This window comes from Pygocentrus nattereri, chromosome 4 (assembly GCF_015220715.1).
Source record: "Pygocentrus nattereri isolate fPygNat1 chromosome 4, fPygNat1.pri, whole genome shotgun sequence".
Taxonomy (NCBI): domain Eukaryota; kingdom Metazoa; phylum Chordata; class Actinopteri; order Characiformes; family Serrasalmidae; genus Pygocentrus; species Pygocentrus nattereri.
Genome location: NC_051214.1, coordinates 26,726,617 through 26,744,692, shown reverse-complemented (window position 1 = coordinate 26,744,692; position 18,076 = coordinate 26,726,617). Strand labels below are relative to the sequence as shown.

At 38.6% G+C, this 18,076-nt stretch overlaps 1 protein-coding gene across 1 annotated transcript; it reads right to left on the bottom strand.

Annotated features, from left to right (window-relative positions):
* Positions 1–1,311: 1,311 nt before the first annotated feature.
* LOC108415300 (cytochrome P450 2J2-like) lies at positions 1,312–17,344 on the bottom strand. Its single transcript, XM_017688322.2, has 9 exons — positions 17,091–17,344; positions 15,988–16,150; positions 14,374–14,523; positions 13,826–13,983; positions 12,204–12,380; positions 11,675–11,816; positions 2,704–2,891; positions 2,471–2,612; positions 1,312–2,346 (listed from the first exon to the last, which is right to left on the bottom strand). Exons 1-9 carry the CDS (start codon positions 17,268–17,270, stop codon positions 2,171–2,173), a joined length of 1,476 nt encoding a protein of 491 aa, XP_017543811.1. The 5' UTR covers positions 17,271–17,344; the 3' UTR covers positions 1,312–2,170.
* Positions 17,345–18,076: the final 732 nt, after the last annotated feature.

Sequence of the window (18,076 nt, the reverse complement as noted above, 5' to 3'; positions counted from 1 at the left end):
AGTGCTCTTTGAATACTCTTTCAACACACTCTCAAGAGTCGGATTCAACTGTTTATGGAGGTCCAAAGCAGAACCAACATTAAAAAATATTCTTCAGCACATTGCTTGCCATTACATATTTTCACCAGAGAGGTCTCCAAATGCCCAAATCCGACAGTGTTGCTTTAAGTTTGTTTTCTGTACAGGATGTGTTCCAAAACAAAACATGTGTAAACAAAACAAGCTATTTGACCAGGAGTGTTCAAACTTTATGCTGACTGAAAATGCAGATCTTAGCTTGAATAAATGAATAAATAAATACATACACATACAAAACTACAGCAATAGCTGTGATGGTGTGGCAAACCTGGTGGTCCCCCTGCTGAGATGGAGCAATGAAAATCTGTACTTTGGTCTGATCAGTTGAAATGTGATATTATTGGTTTCACCTGCCGTGTCTTTGTGAGATACAGAAGAGGTGACCGAATGGTTTCTACATGTGTTTCCCACCGTGAAGCATGGAGGAGGAGATGTGATAGTGTGGCGGTGAATTGCTGGTGACAGCGTTGGTGATTAATTCAAAACTCAAGGCACACTTAACCAGCATGGCTACTACAACGTTCTGCGGCGATATGTCATCCCATTTGGTTTCCGCATAGTGGGACCATCATTTGTTTTTCAACAGGACAATGACGCCAAGCACACCTCCAGGCTATGTAAGGGCTTCAAGCAGGACAGCGATGGGGTGCTGCATCACGTGACCTGGCCTCCACAATCACCCAGCCTAAACCCAATTGAGATGGTTTGGGCTGAGTTGGACCACAGAGTGAAGGAAAAGTGCTTTGCACCTCTGGGAACTCCTTCAAGACTGTTGGTACCAGTTCAGTACCTCATGAAGCTGATTAAGAAAATGCGAAGAATTTGCAAAGCTGTCATCAAAGCGCAAGCTGGCTACTTTGAAGAATCTAAAGTATAAAATATATTGTAATTCATTTAACACTATTTTAACACTTTTTGTTTACTACATCATCAAGTTATAGATATTATTACAGATTTTTGTATTTTTCTATTTGTATATATTCATGTAGATAGGATTCTTTATATTTATTCTTCCTGTTTTCACCTTTATTACTATTTCTGTACTGTGTTGTGTGACTGCTACTGGCTGCTAAATTTCGTTCAGCATCCATCCATCCATCCATCCATCCATTCATCCGTCCATCCATCCGTCCGTCCATCCATCCATCCATCCATCCATCCATCCATCCATCCATCCATCCATCCATTCATTGAAGACCCACATATGCAAGTGTAAGAATACAAATGCAGAAATCAAGTTCCTTGAACCTCATATTATTTGGTAGAATAATAAACAAATTTAACAACTTCAATTTCATTTTCAATTTTCAAATTCATTTTCAATTTCATCCCAAATTTTTATTTGGGAATTATTTACAGCATCCAACATTTTTACATTTCAAAACATAAAATTAGAAAAATAATTCAAAAAAGACTCAAGATTATATTACAAAGATTAAGAATTTCAGCTCAGTTCAGGCATTCTAATATGTAATTTAAAACCTATTGAGATCAACTATACAAACACAAGCATTTAAATTTTGCAAGGTTAAATGAAATGAACAATTAAATTTGAAAAGGCTTAAAAACATTTCTGAAATAAACTTTTATGCAACTCTTTAACTTTATCCCTTTTATCAGCATATCTTAATGTTTACCCTCTCTGAAAACCTGCCTAGTTTGTATGTTTTATGCAGCATTCCCTGAAAAATCCTCCACTTTCATTATACATTATATGGGCAAAAGTATTGGCACACCCCTCCTGGTCACTGAGTTCAAGTTGTTTCAGCCACAACCATAACAGGTGTATAAAATTAAGCACATAGCCTTGCAATCTCAATAGGCACTGGAAAATTGTGTCTCATCCAACATGTGTCTGACCTCACAAATGTTTTTCTGCATGAAAGGGCAAAATTTCCTACAGACACACTCAAACCTTTTAGAAACCTTCCCAGAAATGTGGAAGCTGTTATAGCTGCAAAGGTGGACCAAATCCATAATAATGCCTATAGGTTTAGAAAGGAATATTGTAAAAGCTCCCGTCGGTACAATGTGTAGGTGTCCCAGTGCTTTTGTCCATATTGTGTATCCCTCAATCTTGGTGTATGGAGGTTCAACGTTGAATCACACACATGCGGTAAGGGCTGGGGACGTACATGAAACCCATCAGACCCTCTAGGCTCAGCTTCTCTCCTGGGCCTGGGGCAAACGTAAAGCGTTGTAGCAGTGAGGTGAAGAGCAAGAAGAGCTCTATATGTGCCAGCGGTTCCCCTATACACACCCTCCTACCTGTGGAACAGCAGAACCAAAAGGAGACGCTGTATTTGTTCTCTAAAATGTCATTACACTTTATACTTTTTACTGATATTATACATTTGTCTCTCAGCAATACAGAACTGCATATTTGTTTCACCTGCTGAAAAGGGCAGAAAGGCATCTCTTTTTCGGAATTGGCCTTGATCATCAAGAAAGTGTCCTGGGTTAAAGGTGTTCGGTGTTTCCCACTCAGTCTTGTCGTTAAGCACAGATGACAGGTTTGTAGTCACTGCAGTGCCCTATTAGTGAGTGAAAGACATGAATCAGCACTGATGTATTTGTGGAGCATGTCGTATTATGTTTAGATTTTTTTACTACTTAATGTCAAACCTTTGGTATGAAGTATCCTCCCAGTTTTGCATCTCTAGAGGCTCTTTTAGGGAAACCCAGAGGCACAGTGTTGCCTGCTCTTTGTATCTCATGGATGACCGCATCAGTGTAGGGCATGTTGGGTTTGTCAGCCATGCTGGGTTGACGTGACTGCCCGATCACTCTGTCTATCTCCTCTTGTACCTTTTCTGTAAGAACAGGAACAAGGCAACAGCATCAGTCAATGATGAACATAAATTCAATGTAAATAATAATTGTAGCGACTAATGGAGAACCTATTTCTTAGTCACTTGCTCGGGTGGTTAAAATGTTTTTTCATGCGCATCCAATGATCAACAGTTCAAACTAAAACTTGACGTTGGGTGATGTTCCCGTTTATTGAGACATTTGTCTACAGAAAACAAATTCTTTTTAGATGATGAAGATAACAAACTTGACAATGTCCGATGCTATAATTTGCTCTAGCCCCATCCCAATGCAGCATGGCGCTGAAGGCTGCAGCGGACATTTAGTGTTAAAGTGCTGGATGTCCAAGTGGTGTTACGGAAATCAAGTGGGCTTTATAGATAATTGGTTACATTTTGAGGGGAAGCCTGGTCTTATAGGTAGGGATGGTGTCCACCCCACGTGGGAGGGTGCTGCCTTACTTTCTTGCAGCATAGCTCATAATCTTTTAGTTAGTCGGCAGAGTAGTGTAAACAGCTGCTGACAATCCAGAGCCGGGACCAGGCCGCAGACAGACAGGCTAAACCAACCGTCTGCAAACTGCCTTGAGGCACCACCCAGGTTGAACTTTATTGAGACTGTGTCTTTGCCCTGAATTAAAAGTAAATTTAATCATAGAAAAACTCAATCAGCCCATTTCAACAACCTACTCTACATACATCCATATTCAGATGATAACACCAACACCTCAGATCTAAAGTTTGGATTACTCAATATAAGATCACTAAACCCAAAAGCAGTCATTGTAAATAAAATTATAAGTGATCATAAATTTGACATTTTGTCTCACTGAAACATGGGTTAGACCAGATGAATATTTAGCACTAAATGAAGCCGCCCCTGTAGGCTATAATTATGTACATTGGCCAAGATTATCAGGGAGGTGGAGTATGTGTAATCTACCAAAATACCATAGATATTAGTCAGAAACAATGTGATCTTCACTTCACTTCCACTTAGTAAACTCATCCCTAAGCCTGGGCCATGTACCCAAAGCTTTTAAACTAGCAGTTATCAAACCTCTGATCAAGAAATCAAATCTTGATGTTAGCGTATTGTCTAAGTACAGGCCTAATTCTAACATACCATTTATATCTAAGATCTTAGAAAAATCTGTGGCCCAACAACTTAGTTCATATCTACATAAGAACCACATGTATAAAAAATTCCAATCTTGATTCAGGCCACATCACAGCACTGAGACAGCTCTAGTTAAGATAACTAATGATCTTCTTCTTGCCTCTGACCAAGGCTACGTATCCCTGTTACTGCAACTTGACCTCAGCGCAGCTTTTGATACAATAGACCACAATATTCTCCTAGAAAGGTTAAAAAACATGGTTGGAATCACAGGGACAGCCCTATCGTGGTTCAAATCTTACTTAACAGAACGGTTCGTCAGTTAACGGTTATCAGTTCGTCAGGGTAAACAATTTATCTTCCAATTATTCAAAAGTAAGATTTGGAATTCCACAAGGCTCTATTTTAGGACCATTATTATTTACATTATACACATTACCATTAGGCACAGTTATAAGTAACCATGGCATTAACTTTCATTGTTACGCTGACGATATGTTGTACATATCAGCCAAGCCTGATGACAAATACAGATTAAAGAAAACAGAGGACTGCGTAAAAGATGTGAAATGTTGGATGTTACGTGATTTCCTCCTAGTAAACAGTAACAAAACAGAGGTTCTCCTTCTGGGTCCAAAATTGGCAAGAAGTAAATTATCAGATTTAATTTTAAATCTCGCTGACTTTACACCTGGTTCAGCAGTAAAAAATCTTGCTGTCATAATTGATTCAGTTTTATCATTCGATCAACACATAGGCAGCATTACTAGGACAGCTTTTTTACATCTTCGCAAGATTGCCAAGATAAGAAATGCCTTATCTCTGCGTGACGCAGAAACATTAGTACATGCCTTTATTACTTCTAGGCTAGATTATGGTAATACACTACTGTCAAGATGTACGAGCAGGAATCTAAGCAAACTTCAACTAGTCCAAAATGCTGCAGCCAGGGTCCTCACTAAAACTAGAAAATTTGATCATATTAGTCCAGTGCTATCATCACTTCATTGGCTGCCTGTTAAATTCCATATTGATTATCTGTGTGTCCTTCTGGTTCTCTCCTTTTAGTTAAGCTGTTATAGTCAGATCTGCCAGAGTCATTAGCCACACTCTGGAAATGTTCACATTCCCTGTTTTACATATAAACAAACAGAACAATACTAATTCCATCTCCCTGCCTTTTTCCAAGTAAACGACTAAGCACATGTCTGGCCGGACACTGAAGGACGACTGACTATCAAGCTCTCCTGCTACCCACTTCAGACCAGCTGCCCATGCCCCAGCTACCACCACCTGTCTTGGACTAGCCGCCCACCCTACACTGAAGTTTTTGTAGACCCCTAGCTATTACTGCTACTAATACTACTGCTATTAATATTAGTAGTATAATCGTTTGTAGGTAGTTTGACCATAGGAGGATGGGACCCCCCCTGGTAAGCCTTGGTTCCTCCCAAGATTTCTTCCTCAGCTCTGTGGGAGTTTCTCCTTGCCACTGTCACCCCTGGCTTGCTCACCTAGGGGTTTTTACATTCATGTTAAAACTTTGTCTTTTCTGTAATTCTGTGGAGCTACTTTGTGACAACATCAGTTGTAAAAAGCGCTATACAAATAAATTTGATTTCACTTAATTTGCTTTGAATAGCAGAAATATAATCCAGTCAATGCTTTGTTTGTTCCAGCAATCGTGGTAAAAACCGTATGTTCCCACCATCTGAGCTCCCATTCCATGAGTGTCTTGTGACTATAAGCACCTGACTTGTCACCTGACCTATCACCTAGTGCAGCTTGACCCCTAGTCAAGGTCTGACAGATACTGGGCTTATCTCCATCTTTTTCTATTATACAAGCCATGTTCTTGAAATATACCTGGGAGTAGAATTGGCTTTGGCTTAATCAACAGAATGTGGTTGGGGTAAGCACTTCCAAATCTGCTGGGTCATCAGAGAGTTTGATAATGGGACGGTCATTGAGAATGGCCTCTACCTCACAAAGGATGGTACAAAAGCCCTCATCGTCCAGAGACTGCTGTTGGATAACAGAATACATGACCTGTTTGATGATGCGAATGAGTCATTCCCATATACCACCATAATGTGGACAAGAAGGGGGATTAAAACTCCACTGTACTACCTCTTGTAGGAGAGGACCCTGAATCTTTTTGTGGTCCAAAGTTCCAAAAGCCTCCCTCAACTCTCTTTCCATTCTCTGATCTAAGGTAAGATACTTGTCCTCAACGACACATGAACCGATGAATGGCATTTATGCAAGAGTCAGTATCTAATGAATAGGCGACTTCAAGGTGCACTGCTCTGCAAGCCATACAAGTGAACACCACTCCATACCATTTGAGAAGACAGCACCCCTTTTCACTTCAATAGGGCCAAAGTAATCAACAACCATGTTGGTAAAGGGTGGAAGATCAGGTAAAATTCTTTCAACTGGTAGATTGCCCATTTTTTGATTGCCGGCCCTTCCTTGAAGATGGAGACAAATTACACAATCTGAGATTATTTTCCTGCAAGCAGAATTTGCATTGGTGATCCAGTATTTCTTTCGAAGAGAAGATAGCATGTGATTCCTTCCAACATGCCCCAGTTTTTAATGAATATCCTGTAGAGATAAGTAGAGATATAGCTTGATTCTTTGATAGGATCATGGGATGTTTGGTCTCCTCAGGCATAGCCAATTTCAGCATACCGACCTCCTACTCTTAATAATCCCTCACTTAGCACTGGGTCAAGCTTGTAGAGGACACTGTCCCTTTTCACTGAACCACCCCTTTCCAAGGCAGATATTTCTCCTGTAAATCTCTCCTACTGAAAGAAGTGTATTATGGCAGTTTCAGCTCTAACCATGTCCTTTGGCATCAATGCCTGGATCTGCATGGCTAATTGGAACCTTTTGCTCCTCATCATCCTTGTCTTTTGTACTTCCAGGAGGGGCCTGTATTAGCTTTATGTGATTTCTTAGTTCCATTAAAATATCCTTGAACTTGAGAAGCCATGCAACTGATGTCTTCAGCATCTTGCAATCTGAAAAATAGTTTAAAAGTTGACTGGTGGGATTTTCAGCATGTCTGCTCTGAAATCCTATATAAATTGGTCAACCAATCAGTCCACTACAGTGAAAAGGCCTTTGGCATTTCCTTGTCTCATCCAGTGTTCCTTTATCACAGCTCCTGCAATAGCAGTTTCGGACGCAATGTAAGTGTAGACAATAATCCCAGGGTAGATGGAACTGACCACGGATGAAATGCCGTGTCATGTATCTGGCTGATCTTATATAGCTGGTTTGAACACAAAGGTATGTGACTCTGCACCCCAGACCAAGAGCCCTTTCAATGGGTAACTTGTCCTCATCCAAATCTTGTTCCTTTATTGCTTTTGAGAAATTTTCTTCAGGAACGTGTGCCAAAACTACTCAACTATTGCTCATCAACTTGGACAACTGGAATCCTCCCTTTAAACAAGCATTGGTGAGATTTCTTTCCATTTGAACTGCCTAAGGTTCTGAGGACGCAGACTTCAAACAATTGTCCACATAAAAGTTTTGGCATATAGTATACCAAACAGAAACAGCCTTATAGTCCTCTGTAATTCGCCTTAAGGCATAATTGGCACAGCTTGGTGAAGACAGTACTCCAAAGAGATGGACCTTCATCCTGTATTCTACAAGTTCTTGTGCCACATCTCCATCTGGCCACCAGAGGAAGCACAAAAAGTCACTTGCATCTGGTGGAACATGGCTTGTACATCAGCCATTAAAGCCACTGGCTCTTGACTAAATCTGTTTAGGACACCAAAGCGATTATTAGTAAGATCAGGACCTTGTAGCAGCTGGCTGTTCAAAGATGTTCCTTTGAATACCGCACCACAGTCAAACACTACCCTCAGGGTTCTCTTCTTTGGATGATATGCTCCATGATGTGGAATGTACCACACCTTACTATCTGCATGATTCAACTGCTCATATGGTATAAAGGGTAGGTCATTGCAATAATGCCCCTCACTCATTTCAGTTGAAGACTACATTATTTTCATGAATTGTAAGCCTTTTCTGGACATTCCCAAAGTCTCATCTGAGGACCTTTCATTAAAATCTTGATTGTACAGCTTGGCAACAGATATCCCATTGATGGTAACTATAGGGCAGATAATCTTGCTCTCATCACCTTTGACTCCTCTTAAAAGACCATTTACAACCCACCCCAATAGGGTCTTTATGGCATAGAGTCCATTGCTGTGACTGTTGATGACCTCCCATGGTTCTAACAAATTAGAGGCATTGCTGCCAATGAGCAATTCCACTTTGGCCTCAAGGATGGGCATTTTGATGTTTTTCAAATAAGTCCATTTTCTCAGATCATCTTGAATGAATATGTTACCTTTATCAATGCGCATGCTCTTCTGAGTAAAGACCTTGGGTAACTCCCAAAATGCACTCTTGTCCAGGCTGCGCACCTCTAGGCCTTTCAAGACAAAAGTACTAACTGATTTCTCTTATCCCAGGGTAAGAAGAAGAATACTTGTCCTTGTACTATTTATATTTAACCTTTTCATAAGGTTCACTCTGCAAAAGGTAGCCAAACTTCCAGGACCCAGCATATGTCTTAAGGGTTTTATTTCCAGTCTTGGTCTTTAGTTCAACTGGTACAATATATAATGAGCAGTCTCTTTTCCCAGCCCCAATATGAGAATATGTCTGCAGAGAGACAATGGTACTGCTTGTGGACTTGTCCTGTGTTGTTTTAGTCTTTGGCACAATATGAAGTATGGTGGGGTGCCTTTGGCTACATGTGCTTGCAACCAAGCAATTCTTACAGTCTTTGCTCACATGACTAGGCTTTAAACAACCAAAACAAATTCCATTCTTTCTAAGGTGCTCCATTCCTTCACTATGAGACATCTTCTGGAGCTGTGAACATATTTCTGTAGTATGACTGCCTTTGCACAATAGACAGGATTCCAGAATGTTGCTGGGTGCTACTGAAACCTTCTGCAACTGCTGGGATTTAACATTGGAGTCTTAATAGCAGCAACGGTAGCGGGACTTTTGCCTCTTTTAGAGGAATCTGAACTTTGGACTTGTTATGACTTCCAAATTGTGGCTCTTGTCTCCAAAGATGGGGTCAGACAAAACTTTAATTTGCTGTTAAAGATGACTAACCATATCTGAAAATGTGGCTCTGCTGCTCTGCTTTTCCTGTAGCAAAGATACTGCAGCTTTCCAATTTTCTCTGAGTTTATATGGCATTTTCATCATAATAACTCTCAGGTTAGGAGAGATGTTCATCTGCTCCATGTATTGCAAATATCCCATTATAATGCAACAACCTCTTAGAAACAGCACATGTGCTTGTATAGCACCAAGGTCAGATCAAGGCCCTTTCTATGTAGGCTGTGGCAGTTTTCATTTCATTGCCAAAATGCTCCTTTAACAGACTTTTGGCCTTTCAACTCCCAAAGAGTCTGGCAGGTGACAACACTTGACCAATTCATTTGGCTGCCCTCTAGTAAACTGTTCCAGATAATACAGTCAGTCTTGAGGGTTTGTTGTCTTATTTTCAATCCCTTGTTCAAATGCCTTGATAAAGGACCCATATTGCATTGGGTCACCATCAAACATGAGGATGGCTCTAGGGAGAAGAAATGCTACTTGTTGCTATTGCAGCACTTGGACTGTTACTTGGTTTTGTTGTTGCAAAATATTTGCAAAATCTAGTCCTGTACATCCATGTGATGGATCAACTGGCTGGGAATTTTGAGGAATGAAATCTGGTTGAGAATGTAATGTTGTATTTCGTTCTGATTTGTAAGATGTACTTGTAGGCAGTTGACATGGAACTTCTTGGCTAATACTTTCTTGGTTAAATGACTGTAACGTTTCCTCTGGCTGAAGAGTGCGAGAAAGTGAAGTTTGCTGTTGATGCAACATGACGTTTGCAGCCTTAAGATCGGGCAACTTGTTTGTTGAATTTAATTTCAATTGCCTGCTGAAATGTGAATTCATTCCATCAGACTGAATGTCTTTAGAGTTTCCTGCTTCACATTCCAATACAAATAGTTTAGCATTGGTAGCTGCTATTTCTGCGTCAATTTTTCTTTCTCCTGAGCTTCTTAGTTTCCATCTCCAGACACTGCTCTTCCTCTTCCAGAATTTACCTTTCCTGGAGATCAGCAGCACATTGTTGAAGCGCTGCCCTTTCAGCCTTTGTTTAGGTGGGCAAATGCAGTGCTTGAAGTTTTTGAAGCAGATGACTAACGGCTGAATCTTTTAGCACAAATATTAGAAATGCTGCTCCCGGTCTCTGTGTCAGTGCTGATTACAGATACTTTGGAAACAATGTCCTCCTCATTAAACGGTTTACCAATATCAGACAACCACTTTGTCATATCATGGAGAAACTTGTCATTTTTAGCCATCTTGTCAATAAACCAGCGTTGTTGCTTATCATATTTCTCCTGGGGCAATGACATTTCTATAAAAGAGATATTATTGAAACTCATAACATTACACAATTTATTAAATCTTTTAAAGAGGATTTTGACATCATTTCCTGAGACATTTCCAAGGAGAGCAAATCATTCACCCTTTGTTTAATTTTGTCAGCTTGGTTTAATTTTGACTTCCTTGTTTTTTGAAGGTTTTCAAAGAGCAATCCCCTTTTCTGTCATTTTCCTCAACCTTTTGTTTGATGCATTTCCAGCCACATTTACAGGGTGTCCAGCAACATTTGTGTCTTTTTCAGCGGTAGCATTCATCACATTTTCAGTAGGATTTGTGGGACGAGCAGCATCAGAATACATATTTACGATTTTCCCAGTAAAGCCGGAAATAGTCCCTTTGTCTTCATTCGTGGTAAAACTTACAATTCACAGCATATCGTAGCAGGTACTGCAACTCTGGCCAAAGCAACAATGTTCTTAATATGAGCCACAACAGCAACATTGTTATAAAATCTAAGTATCCAATAATAACTTTCAAAAGCACTTAAAAGCTGCATGTATGCTAACAGAAGTGCTTTACTTCAAGCCAATGAATCAGTGATTCCAACTTTCCAAATAGCTACAAAATCTCTAGGCCAAGACACCAGCGACAATGCAACTATGCAGTCTTCTGGTTTAGCAATATCTTAATTTTTGGCCAAATGCCATTCACAAAAGCTCAAGCTAGACTGAATCAGGAAACCACACACACACCGGTTTTGTCTTCTTACGATCTTTTCGGAAGGAATAGCAACACTGCACTGATCACCTTTTTCTCTGGGAAGGATTCCAATAATCTGCGTCGTAGGCTGTCCACCAGGGATCTACACTCCTCTAAGGTGAATGAATCTGCTCCTTTACTAGTTCATGTTGTATTTCAGAATGTCTTAGCGTCTGGGAATAATGTTCTTACTTTTTGTAGTGACTATCGGATAACCTATTTGTTAGTCACCTGCTCGGGTGGTTCGAATATTCTTAATGAACAACAGTCACCTGACCCATCACCTAGTGCAGCTCGCCCCTTAATAGTACTGAAATATTTACAAAGATGAAAATGTACAACATCCAAATTTGGCTCCTACAATAATGTAACAATGTGATTAATATGTAATAACAAACAAACAGTCCTGTAATCTAAACTGAAACATGTTTACCATAGTTTATACTCTGAATGTACTCACTCTGTATCTCTGGGTGTTTCATCATGAAGAGAAGACCCCACCGTATTGTTGCGGCTGCAGTTTCTGTCCCTGCCTCAAGCATATCCAGTGTAGCCACTACTAATGTCTCAATGTTAAAGCCAGCTTCAGGGTCACTGCTTTTCTACCAGATTCATAGAGAGAAGCGTTGCATGTATGACAGAATATGGGTTTTCAGCTGCTAATATCATAACAAAACCTTGTATCTCTAAAATGATAACAAGGCAAAACATAAAACACTTTACTTTTAATATAAGTCAGCGTATCCAAAGTTTTTCCAAGTAATTTTGGGCCATTTTTGTTATTCCATTCATCCTGAAATTTACCCACAATGCAGAGCGCTACAGGCATTGTCAAAAACTTGGTAATGGAGATAGAGATACAAGGTTTTCTTCCAACAGCAACAATATATGTATGTATATATATATATATATATATATATATATATATATATATACACAAAACATACAAAGAATGTGGATTTTGCTAATATGACCCATTTTAAACAGACCTTCTCCATTTCTATTAAATAAGCGTCTATGAAGTCCCGTGGATTCGATGGATCAAAGTCCTCTTTGTGCTTTTTGATTTCATCTCTTAAGAAATCTGTAATTTTGCCATAGTTGGAAAAAATCTTCTTATGGGGGCCAGGAACATAGGCAAAGAGACGTGGAAAGGCGTTGTACAGCTAAAGAGGAAAGTAGAGAGAGACATGACAAAATGACAAAGTGATGAATCTTGGTGATGATGACTTATACACATAAATTAAACACATTGATAGTCAGTACTGAATGCCAGTAGGGCATTTGTATTATTCTTTTTTTTAATAATTATTATTTCACAAAATGTTCAATATTGACAAAACGTCTTATACTTCAAAAATGCAATTTTGTTTTTTATATATAAAACGGTAAGTATTCAATAAATATTTGAAAATAAATATTTTGGAAAAACAGCCTTTTGAAGCTAAATGTTAAACTCAAGTCACGTAACCTAGCAGTTCATCATATGTGATGTTTCTACTTTTATTACAGTGTAACCTGTTTAGTAACTAAAGCAGTAGGCAATCAGTGGATAATTTCAATGACGCTGTAATACATTTGGCAATGTGTGTTTTATTTTATTCTATACTTGGTATGTTAAACTGTGAGGATTAGTCTGATTTTTTGCTTTTGAGAATGTTTGCCACTGCTTCTCACACCAATTGAACTTATCTACAGAATAACTTCATTCTTCCTGGCTGATTATATGAAAAAATAGTATAATTAGTTGTTTATTCTGTATTTTGTCACTTTAGTTAAAAAGCAGGAAGAATACTGTAGCATGAATGCAATGGTCATTATCACATTTGTGCTTTTCTTGCCTTTTTCAACTAATTTCTCAAAGAAATGCATGGATTTAACAAATTCAGGGACACTCTATACTTGGATTATTATAGACACAGCAGTGCTGTGGGGGAAAAAACACCTCAGTGTCACTGCTGGACTGAGAATAGTCCACTAACTAGAAATATCCAGCCAACAGCATCCTGTGGGCAGCATCCAGTGACCACTGATGAAGGGCTAGAGGATGACTAACACAAACTGTGCACTAGCAGATGAGCTATTGTCTCCTGTTTGACACATACAAGGTGGACCAACAAGGTAGGTGTGTCTAACAGAGTGGGCAGTTAGTGGACACAGTATTTAAAGCTCCAGCAGCACTGCTGTGTCTGATCCACTTGTACCAGTGCAACACAGACTAACACATCACCACATCACGTCAGTGTCACTGCAGTGCTGAGAATGATCCACCACCTAAATAGTACCTGCTATGTGGTGGTTCTGTAGTGGTTCTGACCACTGAAGAACAGAGAGTATGCAGAGAAATAGATGAACTACAGTCTGTAATTGTAGAACTACAAAGTGCTCCTATATGCTCAATGAAGGTGATAAAATGGGCAATGAGTGTAGATAGAAGGAGGTGTACTTAAATAAGAGGCTGATTGGTGCACATGTACATATATTTTTCTTCCATTTGGGTTCTACACTGTAACAAGATCACTCTAATGTGAAGACGTACTGTTCCAAACTACAAATAAAACTGTGAAAAATAAAAGGCTCTAAGAACTAAGAACACACTGCACCTACTGACCTGAGCCCGAAAAGAACCTGCCAACACGAGGGCTTCGGAGTCCAAACGCAAGACAGCAAGGAAACGCTCATCATGATATTCAAAGCGATGTCCAAAAACTGCAGCAGAGATGATGTTTGCGATGGCATTGTTCACGTAGAAGTGAGGGTTAAAAGGACCTGTATTGGGAAAGGTTATATAAATACAGTAGTTATAAAAAGTCTGTATACCTACAGCTTCTAAAGGTATTTTTACTTAAATTGTTATGACTGTATTAATAAAATAAATAAATAAAAACAATAATGCAGTGGGTCCACCAGACCATTGAGTAACAAAAACAAGGATACCACACAAAGGTTAAGATGAACTGAGATTATTTATTTTCTTTTGACTATTCTGCCACTTCCACGACCCTGAGGGAGAATCGGCTTAGAAAATGTGTGTGTGTGTGTGTGTGTGTGTGTATTCTGCCACTCTGCATGTACAGCCTGTAAGAAAGCTCTGACCTGTTAACATAAGCACAGAAAAGAAAAGCCACAGGTCTCATACATCTTGAACTGACCACTTGCCTTTTTCCTCTTTGAAAGCTTCACACAGAAAGACGCTCTCCTGCTGGATACTCCGCTCAAAATTCTTCTTAGCCTCACCAAAGTTACGTAAATATATATTGGTAAACTTTCTGTGCATCTTCCACAGGTACCCATTACTGAGGACAACACCTGCAGAACATTTCAAAGTGTCAGTGCATCCTCAGATGATGTGTGAGAGAAATTAGGCGAAATGCATGTGAAAAGTGAGATCCCACAGTGTAAAGCAATAATCATTAGTGTGCCAATAATACATAAAAAATCTAAAATAATAGGACAGATTGTCTAAAATATCAGTCTCCAAAGTAAGTAGTAGGTAGAGGTGGGTAGAGTAATCTACAATCATAAAACACAGCTCAGCATTTACTTTGACGATGAGAGCGAATAGTGTGGTGGAAACACATTTGATCACTCACAAACAATGATTACCTGAGTGCTTTGACCTCTGTGTGATGTGAGCCATGACGGCTCTATAACCACATTTAAATAAGGCAGTAACAATTCATGACAGAACACACTCCTACAAAAAGTAACCTGAACTGCTCTGGAGGTAAGAAGCTGATGTATATTAAATGGTTAATTTTCTAACATTTTTAAACATGTTTGGTCACCAATCCAACAATTGGCACAAACACACACTGAGCTGATTAAACAATATATTTAAAAGGTTTGAAAACACATTTTATCTTTTTGGACAGAACATCATAGTAAACCTTCTAACTGCTGTTGTAGGAGGACACACAGAGACAAAAGCTTCAGCAGGAATTAAGATCGTCAGATTTAACTGGGCCTGCACTTAAAACTGCCCTTTCTTCCTACATCAGATTCAATGTTTGGCGAATCCCCTCCTATGTGTGGAAAGTAATGTGACATGTTGAGATTCTAACTGTATGTTTGAATTCATTTTATTGCAATCAGTTTAGCTTTGAATCCTACTTATCAATTTACTATGGATTTGTTCATGTGCAGGGGTGGATGAAGTGCAATACACCAGTACTTGGGGTAAAATAGAAGTACTACATAAAAGTGCAAATATACTACCCTGTTTTCTATCTATATTTATACATGAGTAAACCATGTGGAAAGTAACTGGTAAACAGTTAAACCAGGCTGAGGTTTTTTTCAGCTACTTTTTCTTGGAGTAATTTTGCCCCTTGCATTGAAGTGGACATACAAGCAAGCACAGAGATAGTTTGTATGTTAATGCTTAATCACTGCCAAATAAAAGACGATAATTCAGTGCAGTTCATTAAAGTTGTGCTTGTAGTATACTGCTCTCTCTGATTTGGCCACAAATAATTTCATTAAGATCTGAGAGTTGTGGCCGCCTACCTTAGCCCTTTGCCTGTTATAAACAACCTATTTTGCCTGATGAATGAGAGTTGAGACTTTTTTCTTTGCTTTTACCATGTTTTTCCAGAGACATGACGTCTCTGATGTGGTAAAGTATATTAAAGTACATTTACAAGGAAGTTCTTATATACTTCCTTGTACTTTCACTCAACTAGTATTTTACCAAGAGTGCATCTACTTTTATTCAAGAATAGAACTATTGTACTTTATCCACCTCTGATCATATGTTATGCCTTTATGTACCAAGTCCTTTGAAGAATGGATGAAACAGAGGGATGATAGGACGGTCAGCAAAGCTGTCCAGCTGAGTGACGAGGGCCTCCTTCACCATTTTATACCCAGAGATAAACACCATTTTCTCACTGCCCCACCTCAGGCTGAAAATCTCCCCATACTCCTCAGCGAGCTGAAATCACAAAGTAATTCTCATTAAATAAAAATATCCACAAAAATGACCATTTTCTGTTGTACAGATGTCGAGGACAGTGAATGCAGTGAAACAACATGTATGATATACAGTGGCACACAAAAGTTTGAACACCCCTGGACAAATAACATGTTTTACTGATTTTCTAAGTGACATAAGTGAACACAACCGCTACAGAGAACAAACTGAAATATGACATTTCTGCAAGATTGAGTGCACATTTGCTATTTTTTTTATCAGTTTAACATATAAACTGCAGGAACAGGCCTCATTTTGTGTTTTATTTTATTTTATCAATATGCTATTTTCAGCAAATAAACAGTAATTTTATATTAAAATGTGCAGAAGTATGTTTTCATGTTTTAACTTATTTTCACTTAGAAAATCAAAGAAACATTGTTGACATTCACAAAACAAGCTCTTATTCCTACACATGAATTGCACAATGTAATTCCTACAAAATTTGATTCTACTTCTTAAATTAACATGTTTGAGGAAGTTTCAGCCTTTTGTTTTGCAGACTTACAAAACCAGCTGGTATTTTTCTGTCTAGCAGATTGGATACAAATAGTAATAACCAAAGTAATATTAAACATACAAGTAACCCCAAAAAGACATTTTCTTCTCTCGTTAATATGAAGGTTTTTAATGCAGTAAATGCTATGAATTATTCTGTAACTATTATAAAACTAATATGAAAGGTATGTAGTTATGGGGTTAAAGAATGAAAGTGTGGATCATATGATACATTTTTAGAGTTTAAATGTGGCCCTCACCAAGTGGGTGCACAACCCACTACTTTAATTTCAAGCACTCTAATGTAACACCCCTTAAACTTTCTAGTATATGTAGTTATGGGGTTAAAGAATGAAAGTGTGGATCATATGATGCATTTTTAGAGTTTAAAGGTTTAACCTACTTTGTCTATAGTTCTGAAGTCAAGCCCAGTGAAGATATTTCCCACAAACGGCAGAGGACGAGGTCCTGGTGGAAAATTAGATGGATTTTTATTCCTGATGATGTCGACCAGCAGCAGGAAAAGAAAAATTCCTATCAAACAGCTCATGAAATCAAGGGAAAATAAGCACTGTAAAATCATGACGGGGGTTTGGTGAAATCCTGTAAAGTCCTGTTTGTGAGTGTGTGGTGTGTTTGGTTCTACGTGAATGTTACATTCAGTTGGCCTGGCCAGAGTGAAGAGATTACGCAAACCTCTCTGGATTCTCAGAAAAAAAGGAACAGTATTTCCTCATTTACTTTTTACCTTATTTACTGTTTATTAGTCAAACTATCACAGTAGATAAGGAGCATTAATGTGCTACCTATTGCACTGTGGACTGAAAAGCTCTGGGTTTGAATAGTACATCTAGTGTGAAATTATATATTACTGACTGTGCATGTTTAGTAATACCATGTGTACTTCAGTGATACAAATGGCTCCTTTTATTTCAACTCTTCAATTGAACCCTTTAACTGCAGGTATATTATTTAGTCATTAATCTAATAGTTATTCTGTAATGACTATCAATTACTCAGTAACTACTATGACACTATGCTATGTAGGTTACATGGTTACAGTTGTGCCAAATTGAAGTGCTAGGGCACATATGAAGTTAAATCAGTATTATTATTTCATTATTTTCTTATTAAAATTTAAATGTTCAATACCATAATTCAAATTAAGGCCACTGATGATTCTCAGCTGATTCTTTGCTAAATATGAAAAAGTTATCTACCAAATTAAAACCTCTACAACATCTGTTTCAAATTTATGTCCAATTACCTTTAAAAAACACCCATGCAAATTAATCAGGTAATAAAATAACAGCAGTACTAGACATGATGAACACAAAGGCTCACAGCAAAGAGAAAACAGCAAAAAACAGTGAAAGCTGGCAATACACA

Excerpts from the sequence above, each read along its gene's own strand:
- LOC108415300 (XM_017688322.2), bottom strand. The coding sequence starts at position 17,270 with ATGATTTTACAGTGCTTATTTTCCCTTGATTTCATGAGCTGTTTGATA. Across the intron at positions 13,984-14,373 it reads AGCTTTCAAAGAGGAAAAAG|GTCCTTTTAACCCTCACTTC; the intron begins GCAAGTGGTCAG and ends TTCCCAATACAG. Across the intron at positions 2,613-2,703 it reads GAGGATACTTCATACCAAAG|GGCACTGCAGTGACTACAAA; the intron begins GTTTGACATTAA and ends ACTCACTAATAG.